General features: G+C 36.6%; 2 protein-coding genes across 3 annotated transcripts in view; both read right to left on the minus strand.

Moving 5' to 3' along the window:
• The window catches only part of fras1 (Fraser extracellular matrix complex subunit 1), a 252,169-nt gene extending 242,143 nt beyond the window's left edge, over positions 1 to 10,026 (minus strand). For both annotated transcript variants that reach the window (XM_056458293.1, XM_056458292.1), the window contains exons 1-2: positions 9,639 to 10,026; positions 7,588 to 7,619 (exon numbers count right to left, since the gene is read on the minus strand). In XM_056458293.1, the coding sequence (XP_056314268.1) occupies positions 7,588 to 7,619; positions 9,639 to 9,708 (102 nt within the window). In that variant the 5' untranslated portion in view covers positions 9,709 to 10,026. The remainder of the gene's footprint in view (positions 1 to 7,587; positions 7,620 to 9,638) is intronic.
• Positions 10,027 to 12,762: 2,736 nt separating this feature from the next.
• Positions 12,763 to 21,241, minus strand: mrpl1 (mitochondrial ribosomal protein L1). The gene is made up of 9 exons (XM_056456997.1): positions 21,162 to 21,241; positions 20,540 to 20,648; positions 20,191 to 20,449; positions 18,406 to 18,489; positions 18,207 to 18,278; positions 15,888 to 15,999; positions 15,663 to 15,760; positions 15,465 to 15,546; positions 12,763 to 12,927 (listed from the first exon to the last, which is right to left on the minus strand). The coding sequence occupies exons 1-9, from the start codon at positions 21,190 to 21,192 to the stop codon at positions 12,830 to 12,832; spliced, it is 945 nt and encodes a 314-aa protein (XP_056312972.1). The 5' UTR covers positions 21,193 to 21,241; the 3' UTR covers positions 12,763 to 12,829.
• Positions 21,242 to 21,272: the final 31 nt, after the last annotated feature.

A 21,272-nucleotide genomic window follows, 5' to 3' on the forward strand; every position in this document is an offset into this window, starting at 1 on the left:
AGTCCAATCCTGCTATTAAAGAAGTTCAAGTTTAATAATAAAGCACTGAAAGAGTCTCCCGGGTATTTGCTTTCTAATTCCCCATGATTTAAACTGGCGCTGATGATAAAGGGCCATTCATGAGGTGGATTAATATTTCCACAACTGACACAGACATCCCCTTTAAACCGGCGAAAACATCTAAAGAGTTTCCATTTAATGCTCTCAAAAGGAGCTTTGTAATAAAATTCCTGCACACAGTCAAGATAGGAATCACGCACCTCAATTTTATCACAAATCATGCCTAAATTACTCTCATAAATGCCAGGCTGAATTGAACAGATGCTGATTATAATAGCTATTCATTTTGTTGCATGAACCTGCCAGGGTCTTGCCTCTAGTTAAGTTCATTATGAAACACTGCTAAAAAAAAGCTGGAGTTGGAAGATAGATTCCTTGGCCGAGGCTCGATGTTGGATCTCTTGTTATCAGTTGGGATTTTCTCCAAGACCTGTAGATTTGATGTGTGAAGATCTCTTTACTAGCAAAACAAGTGCAAACTCAGTCCCAGCGTCTTGTGCGGCAGGCCACACCGTGAAGTCTTTGTTTTGCCACTGAAGAGGAGAACATGAGCAAGAACCAAAATTAGGCACTTGAGGGGGGAGAAGGCTGGAGCCAGAGACAGGCCCCGTCTGGCTGTCTGTCCTCAGGCTACCATCTTTCCGCACCTCTGTCGTTTCACCTCCGCTCGTCTCCATGGAATTCACAGGGGGAGCCACGTTCAAAAACACAGCGGAAACAATAGCAAGGTGAAGTCACTGATGTGCAGATAACCACACAGAGAAGCTGAAGCTCAGATGCGAGAGTTTCCACAAAGTTTCCTGGGTTAAATTGGAAAGCGGCGAGCAATTCAACTTCAAATTGACCTTTGAAATGAGGCCTGTCAATTTATCTCGCACGACAGCAGCAGGCCATTCGCAAAACCTCCATCTTTTGGCGGATCAGCAGGGGGTGAAATTGTAGTGCATGAAGTGCTGAATCCTAAATGTCAGAATGAATCAGGTCTGAACATGAATTATTCTGACTGCCAGAGAGTTGACTTCTGCCAGCAGCTGCACTTAAGGGAGAGCAACAGGTAGCCAAACTCAAGAGGTCTCTTTTCCTGGAATTCGTTTCATCAAATTTCTCATGATGTTTCATGTAAAACTGAATTCCAAGTTAGAGTAAAAAATGAATCTGAGGGAAACCAAAACTTGGACCACATCGAGAGAGTAGATTATATATATATTAGAGGGTTGGGTGATGGCATTGTACGATAACAAAAGCTCTCTGGAGCTCAGACGAGCGCATGACAGTGTGTGTGGTCACGTGATGTGCGATTTCAGCGGACGGAGGGCTGTTCAGAAATGCTAGATAAAACACTATGTGGATGTGGATCACTTTCGTTCTAAAATGCCATTTTAAAACTAAGACCTTTTAGGGTAAATGGGGCCTAAGTGTGTATTTTTCGCAAGTGGATTTGTGACGGGGCGGGGCGGATGATCGGCGATGCCGGCTTAGCATTGTCAACCCTAATATATATATATATATATATATATATATATATATATATATATATATATATATATAAATCTATATAAAAACCTAAACCTATATGGTCCTTGGCAGATCTTAAAATTTTGAAGATAAAACCAACATCACATAACCTACCACACTGTCTCGTTATTTCTTTAACAAAAATAAAGCTGAGATTAAAAAAAGTCATAAAAACAAAATGATTCAGATGCCTGTAGATTCAGTTTTATTAGCATTAATGAACGTAATCATTTTCTGTATGACCTTATCATTCTCTCAGATCATTCTGGAAATGTTTTTTGCAAAGTTCATGCCACAGCATTTCAGTCAGGATGAGCTCTGGACTTTGACAGGCCTGTTGCAACATCTTTTTTTACTCTCTTTTTAGCTGTTCTGTTGTGGATTTGATGATGTGCTTGGGATCATTGTCTTGTTCATTGGCTAAGCTCTATCTGTGGGACAGGCATTGTGTTCACACACATCTGAAGACTCCAGACCAACCAAGTGATAAAACTTCTGCTGATGATCAGTTCAGCCATTTGATTAGCAGTGCTTCACTTACTATACTTGTTTACATGACTATATCTGTAGGGCCTGCGAACATTCACAAACTTTGAGGCTTAGAACAACATTTGTGAAGACAAGCTTTAAATGTTTAGATATTTAAAGTTCAATTCACTTTGACTCTTCTCCAGTCTAAACTGCAATTCATACAGATTTGGAATATCAGAATATCGGAGTGATAAAAAAATGACAGAATGTACAAATCTGAGGGGCAGAAACCAGTTTAAATGTTCTTTACTTTTTAGGTAGCAGAGTGGGGGGGGGGGGGGGGGGTCTTAGAAGTTGCTTGGAGAAACTGTCGATGCCCAAACATTCACTTTTTTGTGCCCATTTTAAAACAAACATTGCACAAAGGTTAGCTTTTCCCGTGAGGTCACGTTAAAGAATGCACACCATTTAAAATCTGTCCACAGCAATAGACAACATGCAAACACGCTTCAGCTTAGAGCTGTAAGATAATCACTCAGAATGAACTGAGGAACAAAAGGCGATGACCTCCAGACAAACAGCTCTGAGATGGAACTGTCGTGCCAGAGCTAGCTGTTTGAGGAGGTTTTAGACAGCTCAGACTGTTTGTCTATTAGTCAAGCAGGGTGCTTGCTTTTACGCAAGTAGATCGCATCTATGTGCAGGCTTAAGAACAATTCAAATTCGATTCACTGTTTAAACATCCAGAAAATCCTGATTCAATAACAGAATGCTAAGTTGCTCTGAACCCAACTGGTTTGTCATATTGGTGTTTAACTCAATCAGTGAGACAAATTTCTATGTTCAGAAAGAGGGTGAAAGCCAGTCACCCAAAATGAATTTAAGTTATCCATACAAATACCCATATAACACTTCATCCATGAACATAGCTTGAATAAATAGGCCCTGTTTGCCACAATTTGATATACAACCCTTATCTGTACAATTTAAATGGTAAATAATACATTTATGTGACTGCTAGCAACATGAGATCAATAAAGTAGAAATATACTGAATGTGTCTTGTTTTGTTGCTTTAATGCATTCTTCTCAATCTCATATCAAAGTCTGTAAGATTAGCGTTCAGCTTTATACTTAGGTGCAATGAGGCCTAATTAAACAGGCTACATTGACCTCTCGTTGAATAGATGGTATTAGAACATCACAAAAACACCCTAATGAGGCTTAAAATGGGCAGAATCTCCATGTGCCTCGAGGTCATGAAGCTCAGGCCTATATCCTCTGTAGAACATGCTGACCACCGAAAAAGGCATCATGGGTGGCTTGGATGTAGAAGCACTATGAATATCAGTTTGAAGTCAATTGTAGCTATGCTGTATTTCTTACAACACATGAACGAATCTATTTGTAGGTTTAAAAAAGCTTTTTAAAAATGACATGTTCAGATGACTCAAATAATGCTAAAATCAGTTTAAAATCAAGTTGCAGTCATCTTATGTTCCTTCATGTGAAGTATATTCAAGTTAAAGGGCTTCTAGAAACTAGAAAATCTTAAGGATATAATTAGATTTATTTCTTTTGGGAATCGAATGGATGGTTAGATCATTACTTCTTGTTATTGGTCAATATCTGTGAGTGACATGTTGTCCCTCCCTTGCGCTCATCAACAGGTCATAAGAGAAAAGAAGAGATTGTCAAGATATTTTAAATATAATGTACATTACATTTGAAGGTTATAAAATATAGGTCTATATGCATGTATAATGAATAATGCATACTCCATAAAAATGTCAGTTCTGCTCCCCAGGCATATACTAGATCTGTGTAGAAATGAGTTAAACATTTTTTTTTCTTAGTTAAACATTTTATTTGACACCAAATCAAACAAGCAAAATACGTCATTTCAGGGGTTCTGCGTTTGGATGGTTCTATTCTTGAGCTGCCCTACATTTCCATTTGCTTAGGGGTGAACTACTTGCAATGCAGGGAATTTGTGCTCCAGGGCACGAGCGATATGTTTAGATGTGGTGCTGTACCTTATTTCAGAATGTGCTGCTGGATTGGGAAGGTTGAGCGCTATTGCACGGTGACTCATTAATCTTTGTACTGTATTCATTGCAAAGAATCTTCACAGCAGAAATGCAAAAACTGCTGTATTAAATCATTCCTGCTAAGATGAAATTAACACTCTTGAGAGGTTCCTGCATCTGTCATACCATACTGTTGTATTCGCAGTAGCTGTATAGAACACTCTCTTTTTTAAACTATGAAGGAAGGCACAGTCATTCATACATAATAATTGAAAAACTTTTCTACATCAGCTGCTAAACATCTCTCTCAACAGGCTCATTAATTATCCATGTTCAAGTTCAGGTTTCTGCGGCACACAATAAAGTTTGTTTGTGCCACCACAAAATAAACTATACGAATTAATACACAATATACTGTTCAAAACTTTGGGTTTGATAAGATTTTTATATTCACCATGGCTGCATTTGTTTGAGAAAAAATACTCAAAAAAATACTATGTACACATTATGGCTGCATTTATTCATTCATTCATTTTCCTTCGGCTTAGTCCCTTATTTATCAGGGGTCGCCACAGTGGAATGAACCACCAACTGTTTCAGAATATATGTTTTACATAACGGATGCCCTTCCAGCCACAACCCAATACTCGGAAACACCCACAAACACTCATTCATACTCATACACTACAGCCAATTTATCTTATTCAATTCACCTATAGCGCATGTCTTTGGACTGTGGGGGGAAACGGAGTACCCGGAGGAAACCTACGTGAACACAGGGAGAAAATGCAAACTCCAGACAGAAATGCCAACTAACTAAGCCAGTACACAAACCAGCGACCTTCCTGTTGTGAGGCGACAGTGTTAACCACCGATATATAGATGTGCCACCCCTTCTATATATATATTTTTAAATGCACTTCATTAGTGTGCTGGCAAATTAGATACCATTACTTCAGTCTTCAGATCCAGATCTTAATGATCCTCCAGAAATGATGATTTGGTGAAACAAGACACATTTCACACTTTGTGAAGTTTATTTCTGATTCTTCAATCAGATGATTCCTAACTCACTATAAATAACCAGAGTTTTCCTATCTCAATATCTTCGTCTTAAAGAATCCCCCCTGACCACCCCTACTCCTTTCCAGATGGGTGACACGGCAGCCCAGTGATTAGCACTGTTGCCACACAGCAAGAATGTCTCCGGTTGAAATCCCTTCTAAACCAGTGGACATTTCTGTGCAGAGTTTGCTCATTCTCCCCGTGCTCGTGTGGGTTTTCCTCGGGTTCTCTGGTTTCCTCCCACAGTCCAGAAAACATGCAACCTAAGTAAATTGAACATACCAAATTGATCAATTGCTTAGCGAGTACACCTCTCCTCAACCATCCTATATATGTCATTAGCCAGAAATAAGCCGGGGGGAGTTCATCGAGATCTACATGAGCTCAAACTCCCCTTTCACCCTGCAAATGGGAGGGAGCCCAGGACTCGAGGATCTCATAAGCTCAGGGCTCTCTCCCAGGACAGCATGCCAAACAAGCTTTATTATCAATCATCAGCTAAGTGTGAACCCTTAAAATCAAACTTGTAAACAGTTGTTCTGTTTGACGTTGTTTTTTGTAGAAACTGAGATGTACAGTGGCCAAGAGAGCTTAACATGCTGCAGTTTAAGAAAACACATACAATTACAAAAAAACGCCAGCAAATTGAGAAAAGATCTTCATCCGTTTGACTGCAAATCCTCACAACATATTCAACGCAAATAAATGAATGAAACATGCTGCATTTTCTCAAAACGCAAACTATTTATGAAAATACGCTGCATTTTCTCACAACACAAAAACATCGGAACACGAAAATGTTTTAAGGAGACCCAAAAACGTGATGGGCACCGCTGTGCCATGACTATTGCTCAGTGAAGTTGAAGGTGATCTTTGAAAGGTAAGTTTTTGTTTGTTTATTTTAACATCCCGATTCTCATGTCTTTAGTATTTACTAGTCTAAATAACTATAACCTAAATAGCCAGGCTGTCATGTGTTAGGGTCTCCTTCAAGCATTTCCGTTGAGAAAATGCAGCACGTTTTTGTAAAACGTTTGGGTTGTGAGAAACTTGGAGGATTTGCAGCTTATGTGCTGTCAAACGCATGAAGATCTTTTCTCAATTTGCTGGTGTTTTTTGTAATTGCATGTGTTTTCTTAAACTGAAGCACGTTAAGCTTTCTCGGTCACCTTTGAGATGTATTTTTTCAGGATTAATAGTACTTTAAAGATAAATATAATACTCATCATTAGAGCAAAGTATTTTACGTTAAATAATAAGGAATTTAAAACTGATTAACTAAATAAATGTATTCATTTCAAATAAACAAACAAAATACATATTCTGTCCAAAAGCTTTGAACAGAACTTTTGCTTTTTATTCATTTTCATCAGCTAACACAAAACACATAAACATCAAACTGAAACATCAAACTTTTTATATTATTTCTAACACACCAACAAACTAAATAAATAATAAGTTTTGACAAGGTGTGACCATTCACTTATGATCTTAACCAGTACTTTGACTTGCTAACGACTCCTGAAAACATTCTGAAACCATAATTACAATTTAAATCCTGCCTTTTCCTATCGGGACACTTTGGCTCCTTGTCCAGGTGTTTTGGCTGACTTTTCTTTTGAACTCCAAAGAGCCTCTTCCTGACTCCCTCCAACATGTTTCCACCTGCCCATGACCGTCTTCCCCAAATGCTCCCCCTTTTCCCCACAAAGCCTCTTGAATCCCAGTAGGAGCCGCATTATAGCAAATAATGCACACATACCATTTACTTCCGTTCTCAGTACTCAGGGCAGTGAATGATGGAATCCTGCTGATGTGTTTACACTATATTTAATTACTGTCTTTACACAAAAGCAGACACCAAAATGTGTCATTATTCTCTTTTAAACCAGAAAGAAAACCTGTTGAGTACCACATACCCATGTATGAAGGTTGCATTAAGCATTGCTTACAGGTGTGTTGTTATTATTCCAGCAAAAGGTTCAAAACTTGACACATATATTAACATTCAAACCACTAATTCAGCAAATGGAACAACAAAGGAGCAATCTCATCATTCACAACCACAAAATGCATGGGATTCGGACTCTGAAACCTGACAATTTACCACTGAGCCGTAGAAGAAACACCTAAAGTGAAGTTTTTTTTTTGCCCTTCCCAAGATGCATAATCTAGACCATCTTCTCCACATTACCATTCACAAAGTCAGCACTCTTCATTATTTATGAGGCACTTCTGCACAAATACATCTGTAGTGACTGTGAAACCTATTCTGACTGATACTTTATCAGGCGACTACTTTCAGTGCCACTAATGCGCTGCTAAATAATTAACAAAGCAATGTCCGACTTGCATAAATGGGCCAGGATTATGACTTAAAGCCCCAGATATCAGCACAATCTCATCAGATCAGAAGGAAGAGAGAACAAGGAGAAATGTATACGTACCGCAAACAATGAGCCTTGATGGACACACGCTCCTGTGGATGGAGAAAATGAGGTGAACAAGAGTGGACAAAGATCAATATGCGAGCTTTCACTGGCACAAGTTCATTATTACTTGTGGCCAAATGACACAGTCATGCCAAGCATGTCTATAGGGCAGTTATAAATGCCCAATTGTTGTCGGCCAGTGTGAGAGAACACAAAAGATTGTGACACGGTTAATTAATGAAATTTAACGGTTTGTCCTCAAAGGCTATAATGAGAAAGGGATGCTTTAAGACTAATCTTGAGCTTGTTTGACTTCATTTAGCACTGATGTTAAAATTAATGAAATGGTTCACCCAAAAATGAAAATTCCATAATCATTTACTCACCCTTTACTTGTTTCAAACCCTTATGGCATATGTGGAAAAATGTTGGGAGGCTGTAACTTGACCCCCATAGTATTTGTTTTTCCTGATTGCAGGTTTTCAGCTTTCTTCAAAATATCTTCTTCTTGTTCAACAGAGGAAATAATCATAAAGATTTGCAACCAATTGAGGGTGAGTACATAGTGAGAAAATGTACATTTTTGGGTGAACTGCGCCCTTAAACTTAATTTGCTTGCGATTCACAGTTTTATTAAACCTTTTTTAAACTGTTTTGTATGCAATACATGTCTGTTACACTCTCAGAAATAAAGGTAAGTGAGCTGTCGCTCGGGTGGTACCTTTTCAAAAGGTACACATTTGTACTTAAAGGGTTCCTATTGGTACTCCAAAAGTACATATTAGTACCTAAAAGTTTTAAGAGGAACACTTTTGTACTTTTTAGGTACTAATATGTACCTTTGAGGTATTAATATGGGGCTTTTAGGTACAAATTTGTACCTTTTGAAAAGGTACCACCCCATTGACAACTCGCATACCTTTATTTCTAAAAACGTATGACACATTGTGATAGAGCTTAAAATACATTACCTGAAAAGGTGAGAATAATGTGTCTGTGAAAAGTGTAAAGTTGTAAATATTGCAGTGTGTACTGTTGGAAAATGATCCAATGATTTTTATTATTTGTAAAATTGTGCAATATATGTTTCCTTTAATGACATTGTGATCAATCTTCAAACAATGATGTTGTGACAAAATGTCTGAATTTAAAAGTTCTGTATGTTTAATAAATGTAATAAACATCACTATGGCATATTTAATGACGTACTGAGTACAGATTTGACATCAAATGATACAAAAGGCTTGTCAATTTGGGCAGAGAAATGTGCACCTTTTTGAAAAATGTATATTGTAGTACCACAGCATTATAACGTACAATTCAGGTACATATTTACATACGTACTGCCAGCCAGGGTACAGAAATGTGATTACCCATGTGAAAGAGTAAAACTGGTGTACCCTTGAGAGTACTTCCCAAGTGACAAGCCATTGTACCCCTGGAGGTACACATTTTGCACATTTGTTCTTACAGTGAACACACACAGTTGAAAGTAATGACTGAAAGGCAACTACATAGTTAAAGGCAAAATCAAAACGCAATTATGCAAAATGAATATAGAGATTTCAAATGCACTTGAGATAATAAAACCTGCATTCAACTGCGAGCTGTGCAGAAACAGAATAGAAACTATTGAAACTCTTGAATATAAATTCATCTCTTGCAATCTCTAAAATTCAAGTTTTGCTTCTCAAATCAAGAAAGCATGTGTTACTATAAGAAACAATCTTGAAAAACAATCGCAATAACTTCTCGATAACAACGAGCTAGTTATTGAGTTATAAATTCATGCAAAGGTAAGTTGATGATTAAGATACAGAGATGATGCAGGCGCCGTTTTGTAAACATCACTTAAAACCCCAATCAGTTTTTAAATATCACTGTGTTGCGCATTGACGTTTATCGCATTTTCGGTTTGCATAAGTAAAACTGATATTTTTACAGATTTGCTAACAAACATTATTGCACTTACTGTTCAAAATATCATGTGCGCTTATTTGCGGGCTCTACCAAGGCAACACGTTTACCAATGAATTCAGTAAAATCACGATAACAAGAACACCAACCTTCTGCTCCGGGCGAGATTGTGCTATATCCAATTAAAATGGTAAGAAGAAGGATCCAAATAGGACCCATATTCACTTAAAAGCTCGTGTTAATCCAAAATGCTCAGAAATGCAATCGCTTTAACTTGAATGTGAGTTAGAGCGTCTCATCGCTGCTCTCCCAAGGACTCGGATCAATCAGCAGCGCCCGGGCTTGAAGTCCTGCAGACGGTCGGCGAGCATCCAGTCCGGTGCGCTCTCCGGTCAAACTTCACCACAGAGTGCGGTGCCCACACGACAATCCTGCCTCTTAAAAGTACGGGCCCATAGCAAAGACAACTCGAACGCGAATAATTACAGAGGAAAGCGCGATAACCACCAGTGAGCGTACGAGCCGCTCTTTAAACTGAGTTATTGGAGACACGACCAGCTGCATTCACGAGTTCAGGAGCCCCCTCCTCATCCCCCCTTATACCACTGTGGGAACAAACCTGTGGCCATTAAAGTTTTTGACGGGTATTGGGTTTAGTGGTGGTCTTCTGTGAATGCTATGACGTTTTATTTAGCACTTTTTTTATTATTTTTTAATGTGTGTATACATACATAAGAAATTTAGTAAAATAGTGCCTATATTAGTGCCAAAGTGGCCTATATTGTTGGCATTTATTCATTTTGCGTGGATTAGTATTTAGGAAACCTGCACACTAGAAACTTAAAATAGTAGTGTCGGATTCCTGAGAGTCACGTGCAACTCTGCAATCTGATCTTTGGTGGTCGTTCATGGATAAAAAAATTCTTGGAGATTTACAGAAAGTCAGACTTTTTATCACGCTGTTCAAACGTTTTAAAAACATACAGTAGCTTGGCTGTCATGTCGACTCTCCTTACAGAACTATGTACTTACGAAACAAATAACCAGAAAAAAACGTGTCTTTGTGTATCCTGGGCCTTAACACGATATCTTGACAAACAATGAAATTAAAACAAATTAAGCACTTTTAACATGTCTTTAAATCGGAGCTCAATTAGTAAAAAAAAAACATACTGCGAGCGAGTTTCTACCGCCACCTGCTGTTACAGGTAGGAGACGACAGGGCCAAGAAAAAAAAAGCAATGAAAAAAAACAATTATTTAAAAAGTATATTTCATCTGCTCCCTAAGTTTATTAATGACTAGTATAAAAGCATTATAAAAGTAGTTTTTTCTGAAAATAATAATAATAATAACTGCAAATAACTTGTGCATGTTACTGAATAAGAACAAGAGATAAAATTTAATTATATATGTAATTTTAAATGACATATCAAATGTAAATAATAATATTAATATTAGTTATGATTTTTTTTTTACTTAGCTTCCACCTAAAAACATTTTATGGAAATTTTCAGTGAGTTTAACAGGTCAAGGTACAACACCAAGACTGAGGGAATCTTGCCTCTTCAATAAATAAATAAATAATTGAATGAATTGTCAATAAAAATAGGATTATATTAATTTTAAAATTTTCCCTTTTTTTATGTAAACAGGATGCCTGAGTGACAGTATATTTGCCGAGGACCCCTAGTAGCCCCCATTCCCTTTGGTTGTAGACACAGCGACAATAAAAGATCTTATTACACAATTATACACAATTGTAAACAATTTTAAAAATGTAGGCAAATATTTTTTGGGACTGCATATATCCCCCTTTGTGTCAATTAATTTTGTCCCATTAGAAATTATTATATATTTTGAATGGAGAAGTCAAAATCCATCACAAAAGTTACATCCCTATCTAAACATACTTCCAATTATTTTAAGTAAATCAGTAAGGTGCATTCATATAGCACAGGTGTCAAACTCAGTTCCCAGCAGGCCGGAGCATTGCACAGTTTAGTTCCAACCCTAACTGAACACGCATGATCAAACTAATTGAGTCCTTCAGGGTTGTTTTAAACCTGCAGGTAAGTGTGTTAAAGCAGGGTTGAACTGTGCAGAGCTGCGGACCTCCAGGATCGAAGTTTGACACCCCTGGTGTATGGCCATACACCCAAAGTGCTTTACAATCATGAGTGGGGTCTCTCCACACCACCACCAGTGTTCACCATCCACTTAGATGATACAATGTCAGCCACAGGACAACTGCACCAGTGTGCTCTCCACACATCAGCTACAGTGATAAAACCAATTCAGTGGATGGGGATGATTTGGAGGCTATGATGGGTAAAGGCCGATGGAGAAAATTTGGTCAGGACAGCGGGGTTGCTCTTTATGAAGAGTGCCATGGGATTTTTTATTGGCCACAGAGAGTCAGGACCTCAGTTTAACATCTCATCCAAAAGATGATGCTTGTTATATTTCCATCCAATCATGTGAATTAAATGTAAATGCAAAATACGGGAATATCGCACAAAAGACCTGCTAATAAAGCAGCGTTTACATCCAATTAATCAAAGAGTACAAAATTGTCAATTCTTGATTAACTGGCGCCAAATATCAAAAGTAAAAACAGAATTTACTGCAATATGAAAAGCTGTGTGAATATTTTTTATTGAAAAAATTACTTGAACTTCTGGAAGTAATTAATAATGTATAATATAATAACACTAACACTGAAATGGTTACAGCATTTTTGAAATGACCAAAACAACAATTTAAATGTTTTACAATGCAGTCAGCCTGCTGGTTTGTCTATTCACACACATTTTTATGATCACCTGATCTCTTATAACACAAAATAAATAAATAAATAAAAATCACATGACTTTTTTAATGTGCATACTGGAATCTGTTCGGTAAAAGTGTTTTCATCATAGTTTATGTGCAGTTTTTCTTATTAAATAAAAAGTTTATCCTACTCAGTTATGCGCATGTTTATGTGCATTTTCAAAATGTATGTGCATCTTGGCAGTTTCATCAACCACCTTTTATGCGCATATCCAATATGCACATAAAAATAGGTGGATGAAAACATAGCTACTGACAATATAGTTTCCCCTTCACTTACTGGGGCAACACCACTTTCAACAGCAACCTAGTTTTCCCATGTGGTCTCCCATCCAGGTACCAACCAGGCTCAGCCCTGCTTAGCTTCAGTGAGCAACCTGTCATGGGCTGAGGGGTGATTTGGCTTGCAGCATTAAAATAATCACAGTTACACTTTAAATCATATTTACCATTTTATTACAGTCCAACTGTTTTGTACAACACAAATATATACAAAGCAAAAAATCTCATGCCTTTTTCTCTTCTTGTGGAAATAATCCCTCCAATTTAAGGTGCAAACCTTCACTCGACTTACTGCAGACAATTGCACGGTCGATAAATGGTCCTGGAAGAAAAAAAAACAAAACAAAGACAACAGATTTTTTTATTAATAACTATTAAAAACCCCACACCACTGCATTCTGTAGAAGAATAAAAGTGTGCTCACACTTGGTAATAGAACTGCATTCATTGTTAAAAGATCGAAGTCTTAAACCCTCTAGCAATCTTAATTGTAAATAATTGGTTTTCATATGTTTGTTAAAACTTTGAGAATGACAGCTGTAGATTCAAAACTGCATTTGACCCAGAGAGAGCAGTTTTCATGAACAGATGAAATCCCTTCAGTCTGTAGTTTTTTAAACTAGTATATTGTTTCTTTGTAACGAACATTCAAACTGACACAGAAGTACTGAGATGATGCTTTATAGTTGGCATATAAACACTGATGTCTACAGTAATGATCAAAATCATCTTGACAGCAACTTGATCTTTCAAATTAAGGTTGCAGGATTACATTGGTATGCTAATAGGTGGCGACAAGGAACCATTAAAAATTGATTTGACACTGAATAATTCAAGAGATTCTACAAAAATGCTGTTTCATCCAGTACTAAATTGTGAGAAGCCTTTATAAGTTAATGATTGAATGATCATTGAAATGAAAAAATAATATAATCTTAATAATTTCTGTTTTATCTCTTTGGAAGTTGATCTTTTTTTTTAATGCACAATATTAAATTTATCCGCAATTGTTTAGCTCCACCTTACTTTGAAATGTTAGTTAGACCCAAACAAAATACTGACCAACCCCTGTGATCCCTCAGGCCTGTTGCATAAAGACACTCAGGGATTTACCCAGGTAAGTTTGCATTTAGTTTGAGCAAACTCTGAGTAGGTGGTTCGGTTTTAATCAGGTTGTCACCATGGTAACTTACGCTGCACATCTAACCTGCTCCAGAGCAGGTTTTATTCTGGCTTAGAGATTGCAAACTCAAACATGACCAATCAGATGTGAGTAAAGTGACATATGTTTAATGCAGCAAAGCCTCTGGCAAGTCCTTTAGCATCTTTTAAAACATTTTTCAGAGAAAATAGCTTTTGTAGCTAATCATATATTGATAAGGTCTTGAATATTTCAAAATTATACTCAAAAGGTTTTGAACTGTCAAGTAACATTAATAATGACTTCAAAATCAAAATTGACATTTAAATGTTCACACCAAAATTTGCGATCCTCTGATGTGTTTCTGCACTTAAGTGTCAAGCGATTTACTGTAGGTGTCACTGTCAGCTGTATGCTCTCCAGAGTTAATTCTAAACTCAAGAGTTAAACACTGAGACCCCATTTACACTAATACGTTTTAGTTTTAAATCTGCGCTTTAGAACAAAAACAATCCACTTCCACAATGCGTTTTATGTAGCGTAGCACTGAAAACACACATCACGTAAACACACACACACATACACATACAGAGTCCTGCGCTGCAGCTTATGCGCACGTCTGAGCTCCAGGCAGACAGTGGGTACTTTGAGCACACCTCCTCAGGTGAGAGCAGCGCACGTCGGACAATTCATCAAGGATCTACAGCTGGATCTATAGTTGTTAAATGTGATAATTAATCTTGTCTCTATCTAAGGCCGGTCTTTTCAATTTATTACTTGTTCTCAGGTTACATGTTTTGGCTGAGCACAAAGATAAGTTAATATTTTAATTTATTTAAACATGTACACTGATTCTGCATATTTGACTGATTGCTTGCCTTTATTTCCTATAAACTTATTCACACCATTGACACCATTCACACTATAATCTTATATTGGCCATTATTGATTATTAAAACTGATATTCAGCAAAAGAGACAGGCTATGTTTCATATTTTTCAATGAAAATGAGAGGCGGCAGTTATGTTATAGGCTCTGTTTTGTAATAAATATGCATACAATAAAGTTAACGGTCATATAAATATATAAGCCCCAATCACACAAGAGAATGTCTGGAGCCATGCCTTCGTTTTCAGATGCCTTCTCTGTTTTCCCCCCATCCACATGGAGCAAAATGAAAACCGCCTCTTTAGCGTTTCCAAAAAGCTTAATTTTCGGGGCTCGAAATGTCCAGGGAAATGTGGACAGAAGGTGAAACTGTAGCAAAAGTTATGCATTTTAAAACAAAAAGTATTTGTGTAAAGGGCCTGAGTTGATAGAGAACATTTATATTAAATGTATCAACTTAATCTGATCGTCAACCCAAAGCTGCACAGTGTGTTCAACTTATTTTGTGCAACAGGCCTCCAAAAATATGTCTGCCAGCCTGCTTTCTAATAAACTTCTATATAAATATAAAATAAAATATAAACATAACAGAGACAGATGTCATCTAAACAAACCAAATAGGACATGAAATTAAAAGAAGCCCATTTGGCCCAGTACATATCATTTTGTTGTGTTGCTTAATTAAAAAAAAAACTTTTCATCCTTAGGTTTGGTCTTGCAAATCAACAGCTAGAAGAACCTGAAACAAATGTATACAGAACCAAGAGATCCTGCTTCAAGTGTAAAGTGAACAGACCCAAATTCTAATTCACAATACATAAAGTACTCACCAAATTCTGCTGGTTTGTGGCTTGCCACGTCTTTTACAATGGTGTGAATGTTTTCCAGAATATGCTCCTTTGGCATGTCCAGCTGTTTAACAAAACAACAGAAAAAAAGATGGTAAAACATCCTAATACCATCCTGCTCCCTCTCACGTTATTACACAGGAAAATGTATACCAGTCAGAACAGCTCAATGCGACTTACTGATGCAACTTCTGTGTTAACATAGATGTCCTCAACCATATATTCATGACCAGTCTTGAACAACTCGAGCATTCTGGGAATATTTATTCCAACTGTTCCTGATGTGAGAAACACAACGACTCAATTAAAAGAACATAAAACATTAACCGAGCATAATATTAAACATTAATAGAACGTAACAATTAAAAAGACATGCATGATACATGAAGTAATAAACTCACTTACCTCTCTTGCTCTTTGGAAACTTCTTCCTCAGCTTGTTCTTCAAAGGGACCAGCTTTGGTAAGATGTCTGGCTCAGCCAAGTAGAAATCTGCTGTGATCTCCTCAGCTAAAATCTGTAATTAACATAGATTAAAAAGCACACAACTGAACGACTGCAAAAAAACAACAACAGCAATGCTCTCTTTCTCAATAAACAATTATCATGAGATAGCTAAAGAACAGGCTGAACTCAGAGTAAATAGTGTGTAAACAGTTTTTTTACACAATCAAACACTTAAAGTGCACGTCTAATGGTTTTTGGTATAAAGCATTTAATGAACCGTGCAATCCACTAGAGCTGTGTGAAAAATCCTTTGAGGTATCGATGTAGCCTTTTAGATCTTTTTCTCTCTTGAATTGATTCTGAGCTTAGTTTTTACCGGCAGATGGCGCTCTAGGCTAGTGTATTGTTGTATTTGTATGGATCCATGGAAAGTCTAAAAGAGTAAGTTCAGAATCCAATCAAGAAGCACTTTAAAATGACTGAATCAAAGCAGAATTGATTTCTCAAACGATTTTCATCATATTGCTACAATACACAGCAAAAGTGTAAAGTCGGCAAAGTTTCTAAGCGCACCAAAATATCAAGTCACTACTGATTTATGCATTCTAACACACATAACTGACTCGCTGGAAGCAGAGATCATTTTACCTATTTCCACAGAAAACAACTTGTTTGGGGGGGTTGAGATGTCGTGTCGGAGAGAGAGATCACAAGCATTTCTAAACTGTTCTAAGCGTTTGTATGCGAAGAACCGGGGCTATAGGATCTCTTTGGGAGATCGAAACAGGTTTATAAGGGCAGACCAGGGCTGGCGAGTACACCGTTGCAAAACCGCCCAAATTTTCCAATAGTATCTGGATGCAGCCTTTATGATGCAAGCTGAGATTGCATCACTCAGCGATGCAATGTCAGACACAATGCACTCAATGGAGTGAGTGACATCACTGTGAGGGGTAGGGTTAGGTGTGGGGTTAGGTGAGCCCATTAAAAAGCATTGGATGCAGATTACACTGCACCAGGTCTGCATCCAGACCTCTCTCCAAATTTCACTACCCGCCTATGTCATTTTTTTACCCGCAAAAATTAATTCGAAACCGCCCAATCTGGCAACACAACTCTAATGTGAAAGCACCATACATGACCACCATCTGACCAATCAGAGAAGACCAGGCTCTCAAAAATAATAAATCAATAGTGACTTGATATTTTTGGTGCACTTAAAAAAAACTTTACAGGTGATGTGCTTAAGAAAGGTCTGAATCAAAGCAGAATCGATTTCTCAAACGATTTTTCATCATATCTCTACAATAAACAGCAACTATTTGTAAGTGTAAAGAATGCAGTTTCTAAGTGCACCAAAATAGCAAGTTACTTTTGATTTATTTATCCATTCTGACACATTTAACTGACTTGGAGCCAGATATCACTTTATTTCCACAAAAAAAAAACTACTCATTTGGACCTTTGTATTGTTTTTATGATAAATAGAGGCAGGTTTCACTAAAAACAAAACTACAATTTCAAAGTGCAAAATTTAAACTTTGGCATGCAAGTGTAACCCCTCTAGTCTTACAACCATCCGGCCATTCCAATTGGAGCTCGAATCTGTGATCCTAGCATAGGAAGCGGGCACTCTAACAAGGAGGATAAAGACTGACTAAATAAGAAAGCACCCTACATTAGCACAATCTGACCAATCAGAGAAGACCAGGCTATCAAAATAAGGGGTTTAAAAAGACCAAATCCTTGAATGTATCGATTTGAACAGTGAGAAAAAATAGGTTGTGCTTCAATGTACAGTTGAAGTCAGAAATATTAGCAGGTTAGGGTAATTAGGCAAGTTATTGTATAACGATGGTTTGTTCTGTAGACTATCGAACCAAAAATATAGCTTAAAGGGGCTAATAATTTTGACCTTAAAATGTTTTTTTTTTTTAATTGCTTTTAAAAACTGCTTTTATTCTAGCTGAAATAAAACAAATAAGACTTTCTCCAGAAGAAAAAATATTATCAGACATACTGTGAAAATTTCCTTGCTCGGTTAAACACCATTTGGGAAATATTTAAAAAACAAAAAAAAAAAAACAAAGGGGGGCTAATAATTCTGACTTCAACTGTATATAATTGGAAAGAAAATGTATTTATTATTTTCTGCCTCGGATGAATGTAAACTTATAGCAGGAGGCCTCCAAAACAAAATTAGGAAACATTAATATAGCATAATAGGAGCACTTTAGACAACACAAAAGTTACAATTCTCTGACAGCAAGGTCTTACCTTCTCAAACAGCTCGACTCCTCCTGCAACTGCTGCTCCATTCTCCATTGCTATTCTGGCTTGATCTGCTTTCTTTAAAATCAGATTTTGTATGATTTTTATGATTAATGAATGTAAAATTGTGTGGTACATTAGATGACCAAATTAGTTTAGTTAAAGACATGTTATCTAATGTTTAATGTAAAAGTGATGCTCCCACCTCGGTGAAAACCACTACTTTGTTGATGTCACTCTTGAAAGGATGTGGTAAATGAATTGTGCTAACAAACGGATCCACTTTTCTCTGAAATAAAAAATTTCAATGTTTAGTGTTCTGTTCATTGCAGTTATTGTGCTAACAGTAACACTTGAAAAAAAAAAATCAACTGGCAAATGTACTTCTCAAATTTAAATAACACTGTTTAATGTTCATGTGAAAATAGATTTCCTATATAACTATCATAGTTATCACTAAAACTGCAGAAATAATAATAATAACTTCAGGAATAATAAAGATTAGATGTAAGTTCTTTTAGCTTTCTTGAAACAGCTCTAATTTGCAAAGCTTTTATGGAATTTTAAACATTTTCAGAAAACTAACAAGATTATTCATTAAGATATGTTTTTAATAAATATGATTTATTAATATGTTTATTATCTGCTACTAAGAAAGGAACATAAAAGATAATACCATACTCCAACATTTATTCACATTTGTTTTTAAATATTCCGAAAATAAACACTAATTTTTCTTAAGAAAATACAATAAGCACAAATAAAATGACCCCTTAAATTAGGGTGAAGCTGTAGTATACAGAACACTTAGCAAACTAACATGGCTGAAAAGAACCTTTCTGTAGCTTATATTGTCTAAAAGCTAAATAATTATCGAAGATGCAGCACGAAATATCACGGCATTCAATGTACAGCTGTGGTACAGCAAAATGACTAAAATATGTGCAAGACAGAAGTGTATATCTCCCATCCAGCATTTGGATGAGGTTTTTAAAACCCTCTTTCGTCATTGCATTTAAAAACATAACGTCTTTAGCAAGGTCATGAGTTATGGCGTTAGTTATCTCCTGGTGTATTCCTGATGCTTTTTCATATGGTGTAATAGCTGCAAACAATTCTGAAATTGTACTTCGCTGTTACTTGCTATTAGATTGACTGCCACTGCCAAATATTTCAGTTGACTTTTTAGCAAGACACTTCTCATGTAGCCGCCTGTGGTGCATTTATAAGTGCTGGTTGTTGCATTTCCTCGTGATGTGGCAAAATTCTGTGACAGCTCCAACAAATTACCTGTTTTTGTAACTTTGAAACCAAAATATTCCCATATTGCCAATGTGCTGTTTTTCTTTGTTATTAATTTGTATATTACTGCTTTTGAAGTGGCAGATGCCATCATCCCACTCGTTCACACTTTCCTGTTTTTTTGTTTTTTATTGTGGACATTCTGCATAGTTCAGTTGTGCAATTCTGATTGGACAGAACAAAAGTATGTTCACTCAATTGGCCAGAAGACTGTCACACACAGATAGCAGCTCTGGCCGGGGGAAATTAAATAATACATATACATTTCATATTGTAGCCTCTTGTGATTATAATTTACAACGTTTTAAATCGCGATTGCGATTCGATTTCGATTAATCAAACAGCCCTACCACTTGATATTATCATATACACAGACAAACACATTAAGTAGCAAACACCTATTCAACATATTATAATAATTTTGGAAAATCATGCGATATGACACAGGATTATTTGCAATCACAAATAATTTATGTTTATTAAAAAGAAAACAATTACTTTAAATAGTAATAACATTGTATAATCCGTTTTTCTTGTATTTCTAATCAAGTGAATCTATTTTTTTATTTTGCTGACTGCAAACATTTCAAGAATACGATACATTTTCTGATATATAAAGTCACCAGTGAATGCATCATTTTACAGAAATACTACTCAGGCTTTTAGAAAATAACCAACTAAATTGTACCTTTTTCTCCAGCTTCATGTTCAGACGTAGGTTAATGTAGACAGGCTGGTTTTCAGCACTGAAGTCCAGCTTCTGAAAGCTCTTCAGCATGTCAATAGCCACAGTTAACTCGTAGAGAGGTCTGGGATAATACCTCACCAAGTACACATCATCTACTGGAGCCCAGGCTGTAAGTCCATATGGTTTATGTCTGTCTTTGTCATCAATAATTTTTCTCTCCTTCACCTCTTTAACAGCCTCATCTTTCTTCTCCTTTTTCCTACAAAAAAAGAGTTTTGGTGATTCTTCTTTGAATAGTTTCATAGTTTGTCAAGAGTCTCAACGTTTACTAGTTTTAAACTGAACTCACTTTGTAGCAGCGTAGGACCTGGCAGACTGTTGCCGGTGTGCAGTCAGTGAGTTGCAGGAGACAGAAGGAGCTCCATTTGTGAACAACAGACTCTGACATCTGGGTAATACTGTCGGGACACATAATTATTGTAGAAATAAGATAACTGGCTTAAAAGACATATTAATGATCGTAACTAACCCGTCACTGTTAGACAGCCATCAGTTACTTAAACCAAAAATATTAAAGCTTCATATGTAGTTTGAAACAAAACCCATATTAAATTACAATATTTACATTTTAAATAGCAACTATACTAGTAATATATTTACAAGGACTAACTCGTGCAAAAAATATAAATACACAAATTTGCAGATGGCTGTTTTTTTTGTCTATAAGTGCTACATGACACTTAACTAGTGTAAGTATAGTTTATGCTTTATACAGACAGACTTCTTTAATTCAAAAGCACGACTATAAGAGATCGTTATGCATTCGATAGCTTTTATATATAAACAACGCAATGATTTATTTTATTCATAGGCTGAAAAAATCTGCACAGATTCCACGTGTTAACGACGTGAAAAAATACACTGAAATTAAGAGACTATAATTAAGACTATTTGCAATGATTAAAACTGACCTCTTAAAACACTCCTCGCGGGGGCAGCCATGTTGATAAAATTGTGTGTTACACTTAAATTTCCCGTCTGAAACCCTCTACTTCCGTTTACAAGTTCCAACTCTGAATTAT

This window comes from Danio aesculapii, chromosome 5 (genome assembly GCF_903798145.1).
Source record: "Danio aesculapii chromosome 5, fDanAes4.1, whole genome shotgun sequence".
Lineage (NCBI taxonomy): Eukaryota > Metazoa > Chordata > Actinopteri > Cypriniformes > Danionidae > Danio > Danio aesculapii.

Coding starts and splice junctions, on each gene's coding strand:
- mrpl1 (XM_056456997.1), bottom strand. CDS start 21,192: ATGGCTGCCCCCGCGAGGAGTGTTTTAAGAG. Junction 20,450..20,539: donor AGGTCCTACGCTGCTACAAA/GTGAGTTCAGTT, acceptor CTTTTTTTGTAG/GAAAAAGGAGAAGAAAGATG. Junction 15,547..15,662: donor TTAACACAGAAGTTGCATCA/GTAAGTCGCATT, acceptor TTTGTTAAACAG/CTGGACATGCCAAAGGAGCA.